A 20,385-nucleotide genomic window follows, 5' to 3' on the forward strand; every position below is an offset into this window, starting at 1 on the left:
CAAAACCAGCGCAATGTCACAATCTGCTTTTTCTATTTATGTAATGACTTAGCTAAGTTGTGTCATATTTCATCCTTTATAATACTTAATTAGCATTCACAGGATCACAACCTACAACAAATTACTCCTCTGACCAAACAAAACCAGGAGACACTTTATGTCTCCCTAAGTGTCACCAGTAGCTTCAGTCGGTTTAGCACAAACTCTCCAAGTCTCTGCAACTCTACTTTGACATGCATGGAAACACAGAGTAGAAGCAACACTGTTCAACCGGTTGAAAATTGGTTACTGCAAAGGCCACAGCATATTATTCACCTTCATCATTAATTCAGTCCCACTGCGCGCCATGGATAGAGGTTTTGTCATCTTGGAAAAGATCACTCTCATCAGCATAGAAAAATGTCTCTGTGGACCCATACTGTGAAATCAAACTGCTCCCACGGCATTAAGCCCAGGATCCATATTTTCGCTTTAATTTCTCATCTGTCCTCATTCTTTATCAACTTTAATCTCAATGAACACAGTTTAGTTTAGGACTCAGTACTTTATTGTACATAAAATTGTGCAAAAAGATAAGATAAAAGTTATCTTTTCTTTATGCACAATTGGGCTGCTAGATCCTAAATATGGATTGATATGCATTTAGAAAAATCCCAACAAATTAGAAATGAAACACAAATAGTGCCTAAAATATTAGCTATGCTTAATCGTTTTTTTTTTTTAAAAAAAAAAGAAAAAGTACAAACATGCTGTTGGTTTTTGGTCTTCCATAAGACCAAAAAGGTTATTCTATATTTCTTAGTATGGAAATATAGAATGACCTTGTTCTTTAGACATCCATTCTTATGTATAATAATGCAATCTGAGATCTTGATTTATGTCTTTTTTTGTTTGGAATTCAAATCAGTCATTTATACAAATATCAGTGATGGAATTTTACATATCCTAAAATACATTTATAATTTGGAAAAAATAGTAGACTTTGCCGGTAGCAGCATTGTTGCAATGTAATTTATTATTAACGGCGTTTGTCTCCTTTTATAACTTTTATAGATTGATGAAAAATCTATAATATAATGAAAAACAGCCCAATAAATGCTGCCACTCTTTGACTTGGGATCCACTTGCAACTACAGTCAGGTCTGAACACTGATGCCGTAATGATTTCTTGATGTTAAAATTCAGCTTGTGGCGCCTTTAATATCAACACATTGATCTTAATAGCATGTGCTATGCTGAGCATTTTTCAAAGGAGCACAGAGGCCCTTTGACTTCAGCAGATGAAATACACCTTTACTACAGCGAATGAGAGGTCTTGGCCTTAATAAATGGCAGTTTCCTCTCTAAATCAAAAAGCTTTGGTGTTCTTTGAAACTTGGTTCTTAACCTTGACAGCCAAAGCACTTGGATGACATGCAACACACAATCAAACACGCATTTGGGATGGCTTCATCTTGTTGCCTGAGAGAGCAGGTGATGTGAGAAGATTAGATTTGGAGTTTGACGCAAAGGAAAAGCTGTTTTTATTCAAAACACGTTTGGGCCAAACAATTAGGTACAAAGGATTTCTTTGTTCTACAAAAGTTTTGGTAACACTTTTTGAGATGAAGGTAAGTGAGAAATCAGGCACAAAAAATTCATGTTACCATCAACACCTGATATTTCACCTGAACTCAGTCCCCTCAAAACATGCTTACAACACGTAATCCCGTACGAAAAAGAATCAAAAAGCAAAACTGCATTTCTAAGCGGGACAGCTATGTCCAGCCTTGCTGATAGTAAAGGGTCATACTTGGGTATGGACTCATTATCTCCTTTAAAAAAGCGTTTCGGATAACAGGGATAATCCCCAGACCCCGATGTGGTCATATTTCAGTGGAACCATTTCTCTGTCAGGGAAAGGTTACAAGAAAATCTTCAAATGTAATTTCTCAACTTTTGAGTACCTAAAAGGAAAATGATGTTCACCTCCTTTGTATTGGGGTGACAGATGAAATATCAGAGACAGATAGCTCAAAGTCCCACATGTGAAACGAAATCTAACTGTGCTCCTGGATACAGGTGGATGTCGAATTTCTTTTTTATGATATTTACCAACTGAGTTCATTTGGTATCTTTTTCTGAATGTAACACAAAAAAGGTAAAAGGTCCTCTGAACTTAAATTACATCGCTGAGATGAAATAATATGCAGCCATCATCGTTCTAGCTTTTCATTCACTCCAGCTACTGCAGGTATTTATCAAGTCAGTTAGTTTTAAAGCTGCCATTTAAACTTTCATACCAAAATTACTGCCGGCGCACCTTTAAACCAGGTAGTTCTGCACAGCTGAATGCCCCAGAATGTTTCAAATAGCTCCATTTGAATACATCAAATACATCAGGTGTAACAAGGAAAGGTCAAACTTTGCATGAACAAAGGTTAAAAATATATCATATAGACAACCTTCATTATTATTCTTTTCAAGTCAGTGGCCACCAACACTGTATGCGCCCATCACGGGCAGTGGATGGCGGTGTTGTGTAACTACTTCAGATTTACTGTGTGAATGGCTGCTGTCAGAAATTCAAGTATACCTTTAGGGGGAAGAGTCACATATCAAGAGAAAAAAAAGAAAAAAGAAAGAACAGTCACAAAATCTTTGTAGAAATCTGCATCATAAAGTGAGAGCATTGGGATTTTTTTGGTCAACTTTAAATTTTAACAGAAAAGTATATGCTGTTTAAGAAAAACTGGAATGATATTTTTTCACATACTATGACACGTCAATGAAAACACAGTTCAAAAAGCAATAGCAATATCCTGCAGGCTTTTACCCATCATGATACATAATAACAGATATTATGATTATATTAAACTGGTCTGTTTCTTGGTTTACTATACTCCAACCTAGCTCCAGTCAGGAAAAATGTATTTCAAAAGATGGATTGTAAACAAATCAAAATGTTTCATTTTGTTAGTTGTGCACATGCACGTTCACTACCAGCAGATGGCAGTACATCACAAAGCTAATCCAGACCACTTATTATACTGGTGTGGGAAGAGGCAAGAAGATGACATGAATCATTTCAAGACTGACCTTTGGTTCTTCTTTAGTAATAATTTCCTGCTTAAATAGATTTTAGTCAGAATCCTGAAATGGTCATTTGATTTTAATTCAGTTCTATTCAGTTAATTCAGTTTTATGCACACAGTGCCAGGTAACAGCAGTAGCCATTTCAAGGCATGTATGTTGTGAGATACAAATCCTGCAGTTATTAGAAAGAGAAGTCTAACAATCACACAACAAATGAACAAGAAATGTTCTTAATAAACAAATGTTGTCTTTCTCCAGTGATTACTACAACTGGTTCATTTTAATCACATTCTGCAACAGTGTGCTTCCAACTATTAGGAAAGAATGAGAACTTTATTGCAGTGTCAAATAGAGCTCTACAAATTCTCTTTAGATTGGTACTGTTACATCAAGCCTCATAAATGCTACAGACACTTGACTGCTGTGCAGTGCCATGAAACACTATAAGGCTGACAAACCTTTATGGGCCCAAATCTTGACTCTTGGGGCAGGAATAAACTTTAAAACAAGCTTTAATGCTCCTTGGTCCAGAAAATTACAAAGTTCCAAATCCAAAAGATAACAAAGAATCCAAACATCCCACACACGCTTGGGAAACTCAGAGAAATCAGAGCAAGGGAAACAGAAGGCAGTGTGGATGACAGGACAAAGGATGACGGGAAGGCTCCACAATATGTACACCACAAAAAAAAAAAAAGAAAAAAAAAAAGAGTGGTGAGCAAACATGAGGGGAACACGGCAGCTGCCATAAGGCGAGAGGCGGGGTACACCCTGGACAGGTTGCCAGTCTGTTGCAGGGCTAACAAATAGAGACAGACAACCTTTCTCAAATGTTTCTGAATAGAAAAAACAAATGTGGATTGGACTTTTAGCTTTAATATAAAGATAAAGTACTATGCAAAGGCTTTTGGCACCTCAGATGATCAGATTCTTCATGTAATTTTCTACAGGACGTCACTGACTCGAGATATACAACCAGAGTCATACACTATCTTCAACTACAAGAACAAGGACTCCTGTAACAGAAGTGTGGTGGCTGACGTTAGACAGTTAGAGAGCTAAAAGCTAAACACTTTCAGAAACTGCTTAGAAGAACTTCTGCTGTTTAACAACTGGTAGATTAAAGCTCTTTCATTTACACGCATTTGAAATCCTCCTTACTTGTAGAGCCAAAACCTTTCCACGGTATGGTGCACAGAATTCACTCAACAATAAATTGGCCAATTTAAATTTGGAAAATTAACTAGGAGAGTAAATCGGCAGTTATTTACTTTAACGCTCTCTATTTACTCAGTATTGGGCAAACATACTGTATGTGAGGGTGCAGCTCTGGCTTTACAACAAGCCTCGCGCTGGAGGAATGCTATTTATCATTATCTCAACATCAGAACAGATCTGTCAGTTTTTGCAAATTTGCAGGCTGCCTCAGCAGATGTTTATCAATATAACGACTCTTATGACCCTGAAAAAGTTCAGGCTTAGTACGCCTCCCACATCCACGGGACAAATTACACCCTGCGTGAATTAATTCAACTCCATTAAAAACCTTCATCGACATCTGCCGCTGCAGCAGTGCTCTGGCCTGCTTGTCTTGGCCTTTCTCCAGCCGAACGCCTCTTCAATTTAACTCCAATTTGGAGTTGGTGGATGTTGGCTGACAGCTTGAAGCTTCTCACTGGGATGCTGATAGGAGCGTCTTCACTCCTAAAGGAAAGTCATTCTCTCATCTGGACAGCGTTGCAAATTGCGTAAAAAGCCAGTCCGATCAAGATAATGGCTTGTGAAGGAATGAGATTAGCTTCCTTTGTAAAAAATCTGATTGTGTGGATGGGACAGTGGCATAACAAGTGTGACCTTGTTGCAGGGGCCATCGGAGAAAGTAATTAGGGCTTGCATATGGGCTGCATTACCGAAGCCTTCAGCAAGGGCAGTGAAGGGAGAGCCATGTCAATGCAGTTTATTGTCACAGGTAAGGCTGTCAATGTCAGTTGTGAATAATGCTCCCTGGTTAGTTAGACAGCAGACAGAGACAAAGGGCAAGAAAAAAAAAAGGCTTAAGAGACTCAGTTCAGTGTTCGCCACCACTGGAGAACACAAACAAAATGCCAAGTCAAAAACCCCATGACATTTATTTAAGTTAACAGAGGCAGTCAGAACCTTTAAAGGTTGGCCTATAGTTATCCATTACTCCCAAATAGTTGCGGCAGATGGCTGGCAGGGGTTTCGTCCTGTTAAAAGGGAGTTTTTCCTTCTCACCCTTGCCAAATGGGTTTTTTTTTTTTTACTGTAAGCACCTTGAGGCGACGACTGTTGTGCTGTATAAATAAAACTGAATTCAACCGATGTTACTAAGATGTGCTAAGAAGGGATTAGGAGCTTTAATACTTAGGAGAAACTTGACACTTGACATGACTGACATGATTAGCAAGACAATGATCTTGCTCATGGCACTGTTGGAGGAAAGGGGGTAACTGCCTGCCAGAAATGCCTGATATGTTTGTTTGCATGCCTGGATAACATATTACCCAGGATGTCTTATATGTCTACAACTATCACATGTCTATAACTAATTAAATGTTTAATTTAAGCAAATGTTAATCGAATTAAGCAGTTCACAGATAATGAGTTTTGAGCTTTAGGCAGCCATGGGTATTTGGCTTGGCAGAGTGTTAATCCGGTCTTTTTTGCAAGGATAACACAACCAGGGTCTACTAGGTACGTTTTCAGTAAATGTTCTTGCTAATCTGACTTGAGTTAATTAAACAAAGGCTATTCTCTGTTTCTTTGGTAATTGTCAGTGGCTTATCAGAAAGTCCTTTCACACATTCTGATAAAGGAAACCAATGGACCTCACCCATTCAACGCCATCTCTGGCTTTTCTATTCCTGGTGTTATTGCTAATGAAACAAGCAAATTGGCGATGTATATGCATTCTCCATAGAACTACAGCTATGGATACTGTATGATCACTGACACAGTTTCATAGTTCACCTGTATAATTATGCCAGTACCACACAGAAGTCGCTGCTGAACGGGGCAAACTGAACCATCACCTTAACAGCTACAAAGGCGATACCAAACTAAACTAATGACTGAAACTGGCATTCACTCTAAGTTTAAGGCTCAAGATGTGCTCTCACAGTAAAAGTGTCGGCAGTAACATAGTCTCTCTAACTCCAGAAAAGTTAAGTAAATATGACACTGTGCTGCAGAACTATTTGTTATCTTATGGCTAAGACTGCTGCTGGTTATTGCAGAGTTCTCTCACTACTTTATAAAAGTCTCTTTCTTTCTTGTTCTTTTAACACTTGTTATTTAGAGACGGCTACAGTGTAGGTGTTCAGAAAGGGCTATATTACATGGCTTTCAAACCATCAGAGTTATCTCACTTGCACCTACACAAGCTCTCTCACAATAAGACTTAGTATATTGATTTTGAACATGTACGTTTATGTCCCTGTGTGGTTGCTGTGACACTGTTTGTGGATCTTATTGTCCTCAAAGAAGAGATGATGGGACAAGACGTTGTTTGTCAGGTGACAGTTAAAGCAACAAGCCCCACTGCAGCACTGCCGGCACTGCGGGGCGCTCCACTGGAGCTGGTCAGATCTCATCTACATCTGTCTGACAGTGCTGAAACACATGTTTACATAAGCACACATGCATACATGTGGTTGAATTGCTTCCTGTGCATACATGTACACCATTGTGTGTGGAAAGGCATTCACAAGGCTGATTCTCACAGACAGATCCCTCCACTCTGCAGGATGCCCTGGCATTATAAGCAGGCTTCATGAATAAGACAAGGATCAGTAATTGTTTCGAGGGGGAAGAGGGACGTGCGGTTGGTGCAGTGGGTCTTCAACTGGCTGATTGTGTCACTGTGACTGTCTATGATAATTAAAACACCCCCCCCCCCACCCCCCCCACCCCCATCCTCAGTCACACTGGTGGCATTGCAAAAGACAGTAGCGGAGCTGTTATTGCTTGTCCTTCAACTGAAAAGATCTGGTTGGCCAGAGAACTGAGAGCTTTTGTTCTGAAAGCTGAAAAATCTGGTGTCCAGCCTGTGCGATTTTAAGCTTTGCGCCCTGGGAAATGTGTTATCTAAGCGGCGCATGCAAGAAACCCTGACATTAATCTTTAATTAAGGCCTTTACAATTTCGGACGACATGCCTGAGAGTGTGAGAGTTACTGTAGTGGATAGATATGAGCAGTGGGGAGGGCCAGGAAATATGTTATATCTTGTGGTGAGCTCATTTTGTCTCATCAAAGTCAAAGCTCTGTTGATCTGCCAAAATATTGCCTGGCTTTTTAAAAAATTTTTTTTTTTTCCTTTTTCTCATCTGTTTGGCTAATCATGAGGCACACTATGAGGTAAGCTTGTCACTGAGGAAGCTTTTTTTTGTATCATTTGAGAAAATAGATAACAATCCCCAGAGGTAATAATAGTGAAACGCGCACTGTCGTTGTCTGTTTTCTACACAGTGCTATAAGTTCTACCATGAAGGTCTTCTGATAACTAAAGTGAATTTTTTTTGCACTTCTTCTTTTTCATTTTGTTTTTGGTAATTGTTTGTCGAAAGAGCCAAGTGATAAACCTGCTGGTAAAACCAGCATGCCACTGAAGCTGTTCTTGTGTTGTGACAGCTGCTGCCTGTGTGATGTTCCACAAAAAGTCCCCAAGACACAACCTGTTTCATCCTGGCAGACAATTCACATGAAAAAAGACAAGTCTCATATGAAACGAAATGGGACTTAGGTAATTGTTTTGATTACTCCTTTCCCTGTTCCCAGTTGGATGAAAGCATTACAAAACTGAAAGTGAAGGTTTTAGGGAAGAGGAGACTGAGGAAAAGTAGCAGCACATCTCCCTGCGGCAAGATTTATTCGCTGGCAACAATGAGAGACAGATGGGAGGGTGGTGGTGGGAACAGGAGAGGGGGGACGGGAGGGGTGCGGGGGGGTCACACCTTTGTGAAGCAAAGCAATTGGGAGCGATTAAACTCTCATTCGCCGTAGGGACTATACACTTTGAGGCAGAAGCTGGCTCCAGCAGCGCCTGCAGCACAGTCCCTTTTATCTCCACTCCTCAAGAAGGCCCTGTAAATGCCATGGGAGTTGTTAAAGGGAAGCACGCAGTGTTCTGCTGGGCGGGTTCGTGGTTAATGTTCAACATCATGACGGCAAATGAAAAGAATTTTCTTGAGGTTGCCTGCCCTTGCAATGGATAATCTATGCAGTGAGATTGTGGCTTAGCCCATGTAATTAAACTCATGACCTACACAGTTATATGCCGTTACTTTTTTTTTTTTTTTTCCCCCATGTGTGACAGCCAGTTCCTCAACTGGTCACTTGAAGTTTGCTCTAAAAGCAAATCAACCACTCCAGACTCTCATGATGACATTTAAAAATCAAAAACAACAACAAAACTAGAGCTACTCCTCTCCTCCAGAGAACTGCATAAAGAACTCACGTGATGAAACTGTATATTAACAGTATTAAAGTATGAGACTCAGGCAGGAGTCTCTGTGTACTGAGGTTTGGAGCCGACTTTGGGATTTGTACTGAGAGTAGAAAGAAGGTGAGAGAGAACCTGGAGAGGTGGAGGTATGCTCTGCAGATAAGAGGAAACAAAGCAAGACAGAATACATGTGTGCGAATGAGACTAACAGTGGAGATGCAAGGAGCAGAGGTCATGAAGGTAGATACGTTTAAATACCTGGGGTCAACCACCCAAACCAACTACAAAAGAGAGGTGAAAGAAGAGAGTGCAGGCAGGGTGGACTGGGTGAGGACGAGTGTCAGAGGGGATTTGTGACAGAAGGACAGAAGCAAGAGTGAGAGGGAAGTTTTACAAGATAATAGTGGTGCTAGACCTGCTATGATCTAGAAATGAGTACATCAGAGGGAGAGCTAGGGTTGAGCTGTTTGGAGACAAAGCTAGAGAGGCAAGGGTGAGATGGTTTGGAAATGTGCAGAGGAGGGATGGTAGATATATTGGACAAAGGGTATTGAATATAGAGATGCTGGGCAGAAGGAAAATAGGAAGATCACAGAGAAGAGTCATAGATGTATTGAGGGAGGATATGCAGAGGGTTGGTGTGACAGAGAAAGATAAAGAACATAAACAACACAGTCTCATGGCTATAAATTGCTAATGCTACCCTGTCATATCCAAAGTGGGAGACCCACCTGATACTGGGATACAAACGTCAGTGTAAGAGCAGCAAATTTAGGTCTGAATAATCTGCACAGAGGTCAGAAAGTGAAATATTTGCATCCAAAAATATAGTGCAAAGTATTATAGCATAGAAAGTATGAGTACACTGAAACTTTACATGCAAGATAAATGCATTCCACCACTCCTTCCATTCATGCCGTCAATCAATCGTACTTCTCATGTTAAGAATACCAGTATACTGCTGTTTACATACAGTTGCTGATGAAAGCTGAAGCCCCCAGTCAGCACAAGTAGATTCTACTTCTCATTGCTTCGCTTTTCCACCATCTGAAAACAAAAGATGATCAAATGCGTCATATGTTTTTTTTTGTTTACCCTCAGCCGTTTTCATCATAGTTTTGGCTGTTAGGAATGCACTCTGATTCCACAACCAGCAGCACAGGCTGGCTCAGGCATCTCAGCATCTATTGTAACTGACTTCTCATCAACACGATAGCACCAAAATGCTCGGGGACTCCTCCATCACTGAAAGGCACACAATCACAGGTTGCTAGCCAGGTTATTACGAGTCATTCATCATCTGGGCCTGCTTTGTGTTTCTCTACCTTAAGCTTTGCTTCAAATTCAATGCTTTCAAATCCCCCGTACTTGCCCATTTGCCTGTTCATTACACTTCTTTTCAGCTTCCTCAATATGTCTTTTATCTCTCCTCCACCATTTCCCCAGCTTGGCCCAACCTCAGCCAGTGCACCTGGCTCGTGGGTCTGTGCTGTAAGAGCTCCATAAAACACAAGGCACAAAATGGACCCAATCAAAAGCTATATACAAGCTTTGATGCTGCACTACTGTGTGCATGACAGCATATTGCATCTGCACCTTAAGAGAAGAAGCAGCCAAAATAACAAACAAGCCTCGCCCATTGTTCTTTTGATTTGCTGAACACATTGCTGCAGCTTCTTAATAGACATGTGAGGTGGAATTAAAATCCATCTACAATGTTGAATTCCCAGAGAGTGCAGGACAGATCAAGAGGCAAATGAGGAAATCCACACAATCCATATCAGTTTGATATCATGTGGGGTTTTTCCTCCTGTGCAGGTTCGTGCTGGCAGCACCATGGCAACCACAGCATTGATTGGCCGATGTCTCCCACTGTGCACAGCGCAGGTCTTGTTATGTGGGATATTGGTTTTTTACTTGCCTCCCTGGCTCCTTCATGGTGTGTATTAGCCGTGGTTTCTCGGGCGCCGGGTCGTCATGTATGCTTACCTTTCATTTGGTTCTGGATGACTTTGAAGGGCAGAATGTGGAGCGAGACAGAGACGACTGTGACAAAACACTCAGAGGCTCTGAAACAGAGCCAGTGCTATCAAGTCCCAACTCCTTTATTAAACATGTCATGAAACTCCTAATATTTATTGATTCTGTACCATTCCTCTATAAAAAAAAAAGTTAGTTTGCATCCAAATTTGAAATCTAAATCTTTAGCATTGTTTGACGTTCCTGATTAAATAAACTCCAGTTGTCAGTGAGAATTATTCCACTCCTTCTAATTAATATGTTATGCTTCTCTATATTTTACAAGCAGTCCCTGTATCTCCCAACTTCATGGACTCTCACTGATTCAGTGAAAGGTTTTATAGATAAGAGTGACATTGTTCATTTTGGTTTTGTAAAACTTTATAAAATGTTCATTCACTCACGCACTGCTGGGAAATAACCTTGTCACTCGTGTTTCATCGGATTCTTGCAGAAAAGTGAAAATCCCCCAAGAACACTTTTTTAAACGTGTTGTTTTTAAACTTGACAGCAGCCTCACAGCAAGAGAGTTTGATCCAGGATAGCCTCCTTCTGTGTGCAGTTTGCATGTTCTTTACATGCCTGTGTGGCTTTTTCTCCAGGAGTTCAGCTTTATTTAGGTTACAGCTACCGAGACACTTCTGATTATGTGATCTCTTGAATTCTGAAATTACTAATTTCTGGTTAAACACCCCCCCCCCCCCCAAAACCAACAACACATACATAAAAAAACATACATATGAGATAATAAATGTTCATGACAGCCACCTCCATATTTTGTTCAAGTGATGATCACTAATTGTCTTCATTTGATGAATTAAACTCTGTTTGAAGTGAAGGGAAATGGACTTTGAACTTGATTTTTTTTATTGTACGTATGCATGTGTATAAACATACATAAACGTTTAGTTTCTAAATAAAAAATAAAATAAAAAAGTAGAATCAGCAGATTGTGCTGATGTATCATTTTATGGCCTAGGAATGTGTAAAATGTTTTCAGCCCACCTTCTGTGGTCTCATTGTTATTCCTGCTATCATTGAACAATATTATCTTGGCTCTTCATATGAACTTAGAAAAAGTAAAGGAATTTATGTTGGGTTGATCATTTCTTGCATTGTTGTTGTAACAGTGCTTCTTGGCAATTAATCTTATAGTTGTTGGAAAACCTGTTTATTTTCCCATAGTAAATGGTAAATGGGCTGTTTCTTATATGGGGATTTCTACTGTATTTGAGCACTTAAGGCACCCTATACAATATGCCTCATTCACCCATTCATATAATCAAACATGGAGTGGAGTTTTTCTTTATTTAATTAGTTTTATTTTTTGTCATAATTTGTACATTTTGTTGTACAACGTTCTACAAAATAAAAATGTTCTAAGAGATGGGTTTAAATAGATTGTTTAAGTGTATATCTACTAAGTGGAGATAACACTGCTGATAACACTGTAAATTGTAAAATGCCTGTATTTATATATATATATAAAAGATGGTGTTGTTTTTAATGCACTGGGCACATGTTAAACAGACACTTACCGTACAGAGGCTTATGTATCCATTTACACCGGCCATAAAACTTATACAGCATGTTAGACTGTATAAAGTCCCACTTTAACAACACTGTTTGCTTCAGAATGCATTTTCAGAAAATATGTGACTCGTGTTGACCAATGGCCCAAGAGCACAAAGCTTTACACGTTACAGTACCCCCTCACACACCACCCCCAATTTCTCTGGGATCATCTGTACACTTTCATTAAGTATGCAGGAAAAAGAGCAGAAAGCTTATGAATATTGAAATGAATAATGTATGTTTTCTGCTTTAAGCTACAACTGCATCTGAGTAAAGCAGGCTCGCTCTTGCTGCAAATTTAAAGAAACTTCAAATGTCAATTATTAGTTTTAGTGAAAATGTATGTTGTAAGAGTATGATCTTTTTTTAATGTCGTTCTTCACACTGAAGCAAAACTAGTTCTTGATTTAGAGTCATGTAAATGCTGTTTAGTTATCCGCTGGGCTTTCAAAGCAACGATTCAAGCCCCGACACACTGCAGACATATATTCAGTATGTTGTGATCCATTGAGCTTACTGGTGTGTCTTAGAAGTCAGTGCACAACAAAGTAAGCATTCATTTGTTTAATCTAACTTATTTTTAAATACAGCATTTACAATACAACATTTGAAATGATATGTATAAAAAAATATATGTCATCTTACAATACAGTACCAATTAGAGAACGATGGAAAGTAAAACAGACACAGAAACAACATCTTAACACACCCGCTCCACTTAACAATATACAGCATGTCAACTCTAAACTTGGTGAATGGTAGGCTTCTACGTACAGACTCAGAACAATTTCATTAGCAGAAGCTGAACAATAATTCATAGATCCTTACATACAAAAGGAGTTGTTTTATCCACTGAAAATGCTTTTGTTCATGCACTTTGTACATGCTCCACTGGAAGACAGCTCACGTTTCATATAACTCCCACACATCACGTTCACACAGTTATCATTTGCTCAGAGCTTTGGGGACTAGACCTTCAAAGCCAATATAACTGAACAACTTAGATAGTTAGTTTCCTGCAGGTGAATCATAAAGTTCTGCTTTTTCCCTCACAGGTCCGGTGAGGTTTGATGCAGTTACTCTTTGATTTTAGACAATTGTAACCTTAAGAAAATTAAAGGGCCCTTTAAGTATTAAGACAAATGTATAATGGATCCTTTTCACGCGGTTCACCCAAGGCCATAGTATGAACTGAGGTTTCCAAACATATTGCCAATAGCAAAGAATGCTCTGCACAGCAGTTTGCTGATATTCTTTTGAGGAATTTATTCAGGCTTTGTTGATCCTCAAGATGTAAATCTGTCCATAATTCTGCAGTGTGCGGCTACTTTTAGCTGACATCTTATTTCATATAAAGACCAGACAGCAATTTCTCCTCCACAAATATCACCTTCACAACATGGTTGCACTGCTTGGAGATGAGGCTTATTAAAGCTATCCATTACCACTTGTGCAACAGCTAACTGCCCTGTGGTAACATCATGTGTTTATAGCTCATAGGCAGGTAATAAGCAGGTAACACTGGGTTGAATTGGCACCGCAATGTGTGTCACGAAGAATGCCACACACACACGCACAGCACAATGTAAATTGTGCTTCCAAGCATCATCCATTCAAACAACATCCCCTCCAAGGAGCTGATCCATGCAGGTCCTGGAATCATTTACTAAAATGAATAGTGGTTTTCCCAGGGAAATGTTGAGGAAAAACAATAAGCCGTATTGTAAGGTGGTGGGCATTCTAATTTCATTTCAGATAGTACATGGGGGATTTGCTCAGGGAGAATTTCAAGATTGCAGTACAAGCCAATCTGTGAAAGGTCTCGATCTGTAACACTGAACAAGACCTTGAGGGAAAACACGAAACAGGTGGCTATCACACAAGCGGAACAAAGCTGTACAAAACTGTTCCAGCATGCTTAATGATGACCTGCATGCGCTGCATGTTCCTAAAGAACATCGGTACAATGTAAACATTTCTTGCCACCACTTCAATTTAGAAACTAATGTGACATATAGCAGATTCTGATCACACAACAAGGTTACTTTTAAAGCATGGTACTGAACTGCTTTGGGTATCATGGCAATGATAAGTTAACATGCCATGTGTCTGCTTAATTCTCAGAAGGTTAGCTGTTTAACAATATTGAGCAATGAGCCCAAAAGCATCTTCAGGGGAAACTCAAGCAAGTTCCCCCAAAAGAAACTGTATGAACAGAGATCAAAGATCACGGAGAAGCAACCATGTAAGAGCAGAAACAGTGAAGGAGTGAGAGCCCAGCACTGGGGAAAGAACGAATTGAGATCTTATAGCTCCAGGGAAGATGTTGTTTTGCTGGTGTAGAGAGTGAGGCAAACACAGACCAATTTACTAGGAGGAAAACTGTGTTGTTAAAAAAGAAAGGAAAAAAAAAGAAAGAGTCGTATGAGCAGACCTGGCCCATTTCTCACTGTGCAATCTAATCTCAGCTCTTGGAGAAGATGGGCGAACACAAACAGTGCTCTCCCGTCAGCAGCGCTGACAGGATATACAGTGTTTGAAAAAGAGCTCAACTCAGTCACACATCTGCCTTACCCGTAACTAAGAAGACGATTAAACAGGAAAGAATATTTAAAGCAGAGAAATCTGGTGTTACTTGATGAATATTCAAGGCAACAATGACCTCTGACACTTCCTGATGAGATTTCGAGCTGGAAAATGATTAAGGGTCAAGAGGGGACATCCTCAGAGAGAAATCCAAGGGCTACACTTTTGCCAGTTCATTGTCCGTCATGATAAAAAAAAACAAAAACAAAGAAACAAACAACAAAAAAAACCCTACAGGATTTTCAATAAGGTGGTTGTTTAAAGAATACCATGTTACACTTAATAATAAGTCCTTCAATTATAAATTAGTACTTCATAATACTCCGAAACAAAAAACTGCAGCAAATCAGTAGTACAGTGTCCTACAAATAAAATTTGTGTTCATCATTTACATGAAGTGCCTTCCTGAAAAGCTTTCAAAAACATTCCTAAATAATATATAGTTATTTGAATTACTAATGGGTGAGTGGGTGTGATGACTGAGCGTAGTATCAGCTCAACAGTTTCTAAAATTTGACAGTTATTAAATATGAATGATACTGTACACCAAATGGACGCATAATCATGCATTTATGACCTTGACGGTGTTCAATGCGGTGCATTTTGAGCATATTAAATGTGTGAATGTATGAAGAAAAACTCTTAATGACTACACTTTCAACTGAATTTCCCCACAACTTTGTTATTGTCAACAAATCCCATGAAAAAAAAAGCCAACACAAAAACTCTGCTCGATCTCTCAAAACTTTCCAAAAACTCCAGTGCTGTTACTGCTGGGCGCTGTAAGCAAAGGATACATTATTTTGTATTTAGTGCTTTGGCAACCATGTAAGAGCAGAAACAGGGTAAAATGATATTTTGGATAACTGAGCTTAACGACACTGAGAAACAACATGCTGTATATCACACTGGAGATAGAGAGTACAAAATAGTATGTTTTAGTCTTTTCATGGAATTTTGTTACAGAAACAAAATACTGAAATTGTAAACCATATTTTCCTTTGGGCAGGAGAATAGTCAAAACAAAGCTAAACAAAAACCCAACAATCAGAACATTGTGACATGATATTACTTAAAGCTGCTAAACAATAACAGTGAATTATCACCCAGCCGTGTATTAAGGATCGCTATCAAAAGCTGAAATGGATAAACTCCTGTAACACTTCAACATGTGTTAATGAACACTTTGAGGTCAGCTGAACAGTCCTTGAGAATGACTGTGAAGATGCTCCACTAAGAGTACAACTTGCAGGTAAAAAACTATAGATTGATTTGGCAATCAAAACGAGTATCAATAAATACATATAAAATGAATAAATAAATCTGGAAATACATACATTACTAAATAATAATAAAAACCTTTGCCTTTATGACATATTAAAAGTCTCTGTATAGTCATCATTGGCTGGGGGGTTGCGTAGTCCATAAACTTATACTTCTGATAATGAGCCATTCTTTCTGGCTGCCTGTGACCACAATGCGTACACACTCAATGTCAAAGGCTATTTTGTGGTCTACGTCATGGACCTCAATGTTGCCATTTTTAAACTCTCCTAATGTGATATAAGAGGAACACTGTTTGCCTTTTTTAGTCCCAACTAATTTCTCTCCTACTTCCAGAGCTCCGTGATGAAGAATGTCATTCTGCCGGTCATCAGACCCAGTAACAATCTTAATTTTACTGATTTTGGTAGATTTGTTAAAGACTACAATAAAGAAATCTCCAGTGGAGGGAGGTTTTCCCCAAAAGTATTCGTCCACTGTGCTGTAAGCCTTGGTGGCGTCATAGTTTTCAAAGACATTGATGTTTGTGTAAAGGCTGGCGGGGGGGTTGTCGGGAATGTCTATGGAGTCTTCCTCAAAGTCATCATCCTTCAGCTTGTTCTCGGCACCTTTATAAGAGGAGTAGTAGCCCATGTGCTGGAACAGTGAAGGCTTGAAGCGGATCACGTCCTTCTGTGCAAGCAGGCCTCTGAAGTGGATGAGGAGCCAGTCGCAGGGCATTTCCTGGTAGAACATGAGCAGGAAATGAGCCAAGCGCGGCAGGTCTCTGGAGTGATACAGCTTCCCGATGTAGCCCAGCTTGGAGAATTCCAACATCACCCAGTAGGAACCTTCTCTGGAGGTGATCACCTTCTTCAGTGCCGTCAGGAAGTTCCTGGAGCAGCGCACATCGTCCTCTAACATCATGTAGAAGTCGGAGAGGTTTGTGCAGAAGTTGAGCAGGAAAGCGTAGTCCACGTTCTGCTTGGAGCGGAAACGGACCCTGTCCTCTGGGTCGTTGTAGTTCCTTTTCAATCCGTCCAGAGACGGATAGTACTCCTCTGGAGCTTGGATTACTAAGAGACGTCCAGCTATGATGTGGTGTGCAAACTTCCTGGTGATTTCCTGCACCAGGTTCTCACACCAGACCAGGTCGAAGTCCGCCAGATGGACGACAACCACAATCTCTTTCAGTTCCTCGTAACTGGACTGATCAAATATGGATTTGATCGTTTCCAGGAGGTAGTTTCCTCTTTTTCTTTTGACAGATGAGAGTCCGATGGTGAGATACTCTGTGAATAAAAAATATGAATGTCAACTTTGATCACTATTTCCAAAAACATCTTTAAAGGACAGGTTTCAGATGAACTGCATAAGTTTCAACGCTGTCTGAGAAAATATACTCCTAAAATTGTAAACGTGAAATTAGAGTTTAAGTAAATTTATTTCAAGGTCTGCTTATTAGTTGCTTCCTGAGCCTTCAAATGGTCATCAGCTGATCTTTATTTACAATCAGCCCTTATCACATGACCAAAGTTCCAGCGTAGTTGAAAGTCACTTTGAATTCAAACTATGTCAAAGTCCACCAGTATTATTTGAGAAAATAAACGTAATACAAATTTTTAAATGCATTTGTATTTTTCTAAAGCATTTTCTAAATATTTTTGCTGAATAAACAATTGTGCTCAGTGCTCACTTATTTAACAGCACACAGTTATTGTCTATGAGGGAAAATAGACATAAAAGCTTTGTGAATAAAGCACAAAGCACTAAAGAAGAATTTAATGTTGAGGTAAAGAAGCCCCTGTGGAGCAGTTTCTGTTTATTGCTATGCATTAAATCCCAATGTCACAGATTTTAAATTTAATTTTGCATCCTCTTCTTGCAAATACAATTCACTGTAATTTGCCCCGGCCCATGAAAGACTCAATGTAAATTTCTATTAAAAAGAAACAGTAAACTTACTCTTGCGGTTCAGTGGGGTACCAGCGAGATAGCGATATGTGACGTTGATGGATCCAGAGAAATTACTCAGGTCTCTGAAGGTGTGGACGTATCGTTCTGAGCTTGAAGGGTGGACTGATGTTTCCCTAAGCTGCCTTTTATCCCCTTCCTGGAGCAAAACATAAAAAAAAAAACACATTATCAACTGATGCACACAAAAAAATCTGGAAAAAAAATCTAATTATGCAAATTATTAAAGTTCCCAATTATCAAATAAATAAAGTATTTCACATCTCAGCATCAAATAAGGTGGACATCAGATGTTTCTTTTGACAAGTAAATGAAAAGTAAAAAATTTGTGTCTTGGCATATTATACATATTTAAACATTTCCGCAAAAAACATGGAAAGCCTTTAAAGTTTAAGACTGAAACCATTCCCATCATTATTGAAGCTCTATGACATGCATTAACATCTATTGATTTTCAGAGTATTCGGTTTAAATTCAGTTCAAGTCAATTTTATGTACAATCGCAACAGCGCCAAATCACAACAAGAGTTGCTTCAAGGTGTTTTTAAAGTGTATAGCTTAGTAGCTAGCAGTACTTTTATCCTGTAATTGAGCTTCTTTATGTGCAAAAATTAAAAGAACAATTTTCCTATTTTCCTGATCAGAAGAAGAAGAACTAGATTCATTTTGTGAAGAGCCAGGTTGATGGATAGCTGAGAAAACTAGCTATGTATAGCATGTGTATTAGGGTTTGTGTATATTAGGATACTGCTGATCATTTCAGTACTGGGTAAAACTTTACAAGGCTTCTAAACATACAGAACCACTGAAACAGCCTTAAACTGATGAAAAACATTGCAGTTGACAGTGAAGCCCCTCACACACCCCAAATCTGTGTTTGACCAGGACCATTTGACTATTTTGTGCAGTTCATCCTCAGCAGACATACCCCTGTGTTGTGAAACTTCATATTATATACATTTTTTCAAGTATTCAAATTTAGCAAAGTAGCTTAAAACACTATTTTCTCAAGTGTTGCCTCGGAAAACACATTTCTTTCTTTATATTGATATCAAATCTATTGACATGACACAACTAAACCTCCATTTCAGAAGGTTTGTTTAAACCCCTGCAGGCAGTGAGGAGAAAAAGCCGCCAAACCACCTTAATATTTTAAAGAACAAACACTGATAATATACTGAGATCAACAAGAGTTGCTGGCATCATGAATAAATGATAAATCATAAAGATGATCTCAATGTGTCCACCTCATTAACATTTAAATATGTCTCTCTTACAAAAGAGCAACTGCACATCAAACAGGAAGCACGTCTGGAAATGTGGTCAAGTGTGCATCAAGAAGACATCCAGAAGAAATACAAACATAAAGTGTCTAATGCTCTGTAAAAACACTTCTGCAAATGCGCATACGTAGAACAATTGACTAACCAGCACGTAGCCATCTTCAATGTAAAGGTTCAGGAAGAGGAGGAAGGTGATGAGGAAGCCGAGGAAGGGAATAGTGGAGCGTTTCCTCAGACATCTCATCTTGTCCAGGGATTTCCACATCAGCCTCATGCTCTACACAGTATTGCTGAGATCTGCACGAAATAAACATGAGCAAAAACACATCACACAAGACAGAAGTGTATGCTTTGAATTTCATCAGCCACGATTCTGCAGATAATTTGCCTTTAGCAGACTGTTGTGAGATTTTAGCAACATAAGACCATCTTTCATGTATTATTATCCCCCACAAGTGTAATGGGTAATGTTTTTTTTATTGTACACAAATACATTAATATACACTGAGCAGTAAATTTGTTCAGTTCCCGTTCCCCTTTAATCTATTTTTAGGTCTTCAGTGATGAAGGCTCATGCCATTTCTGACAGCACACATTTCAGTGCTTTCTTGGTCAAAGAAAACAATGCTTCTGCCTGCTCTCATCAGCTAGCAAACTCCTTCATAGTGGAATAATGTTTGTAGATTACAGGCCACCATCACTCAAGAGGAGAGGAAAATTCAATTTTCAATCATGTCTCTTTATTTCCGATTTCTGGTCGATAAAAGAAAGAAATTAAAAGACACAGAGGGCAAAAGAAGAGAGAGCAAAATGGGTGAAAGGTTTTTCATAGCTAGTCAGTACATAGGTATTTTCTAAAGCTGCAAAAAAATAAGTACTTTCAATAATCTATTAACTACAATGACGTGTTTTTGCTTCCCATCGTAGGTAAAGTCAGTGCAAAATTCAAAAGTACTGAATCTGTAAAAAAGGCAAAAAGTCAAAACATTTTAGAACTGTCACTGCATTTTCTGTTCTGCGTTACTGGTACTACTACTGGTTTTTATCCAAAGGACATTATTGTTGGTTTTGTTCAATTAACCAATCAGATTTAAGGCAGCTTTGGTTGCATGCAGTAAATGGATTGGTTCGTCTATAGCACTCAA

At 39.0% G+C, this 20,385-nt stretch overlaps 1 protein-coding gene across 1 annotated transcript; it reads right to left on the reverse strand.

The window, feature by feature from the left end:
• Window positions 1–16,118: 16,118 nt before the first annotated feature.
• Window positions 16,119–19,514, reverse strand: mgat4c (mgat4 family member C). The gene is made up of 3 exons (XM_085357750.1): window positions 19,386–19,514; window positions 17,949–18,096; window positions 16,119–17,275 (listed from the first exon to the last, which is right to left on the reverse strand). The coding sequence occupies exons 1-3, from the start codon at window positions 19,512–19,514 to the stop codon at window positions 16,119–16,121; spliced, it is 1,434 nt and encodes a 477-aa protein (XP_085213876.1).
• Between the last annotated feature and the right edge of the window lie 871 nt (window positions 19,515–20,385).

Source organism: Diplotaxodon limnothrissa, linkage group LG7 (genome assembly GCF_057381915.1).
Source record: "Diplotaxodon limnothrissa isolate DT_005_m linkage group LG7, D_limnothrissa_male_GT1.1, whole genome shotgun sequence".
Classification (NCBI taxonomy): Eukaryota; Metazoa; Chordata; class Actinopteri; order Cichliformes; family Cichlidae; genus Diplotaxodon; species Diplotaxodon limnothrissa.

Bases quoted from the DNA above. Each gene is read 5' to 3' on its own strand.
- mgat4c (XM_085357750.1), bottom strand. From the start codon at position 19,514: ATGAGGCTGATGTGGAAATCCCTGGACAAGATGAGATGTCTGAGGAAA. The intron at 18,097-19,385 runs GTTAGTCAATTG...GTTTTGCTCCAG, and splicing joins TTGAAGATGGCTACGTGCTG to GAAGGGGATAAAAGGCAGCT. The intron at 17,276-17,948 runs GTAAGTTTACTG...TTTTATTCACAG, and splicing joins TACCCCACTGAACCGCAAGA to AGTATCTCACCATCGGACTC.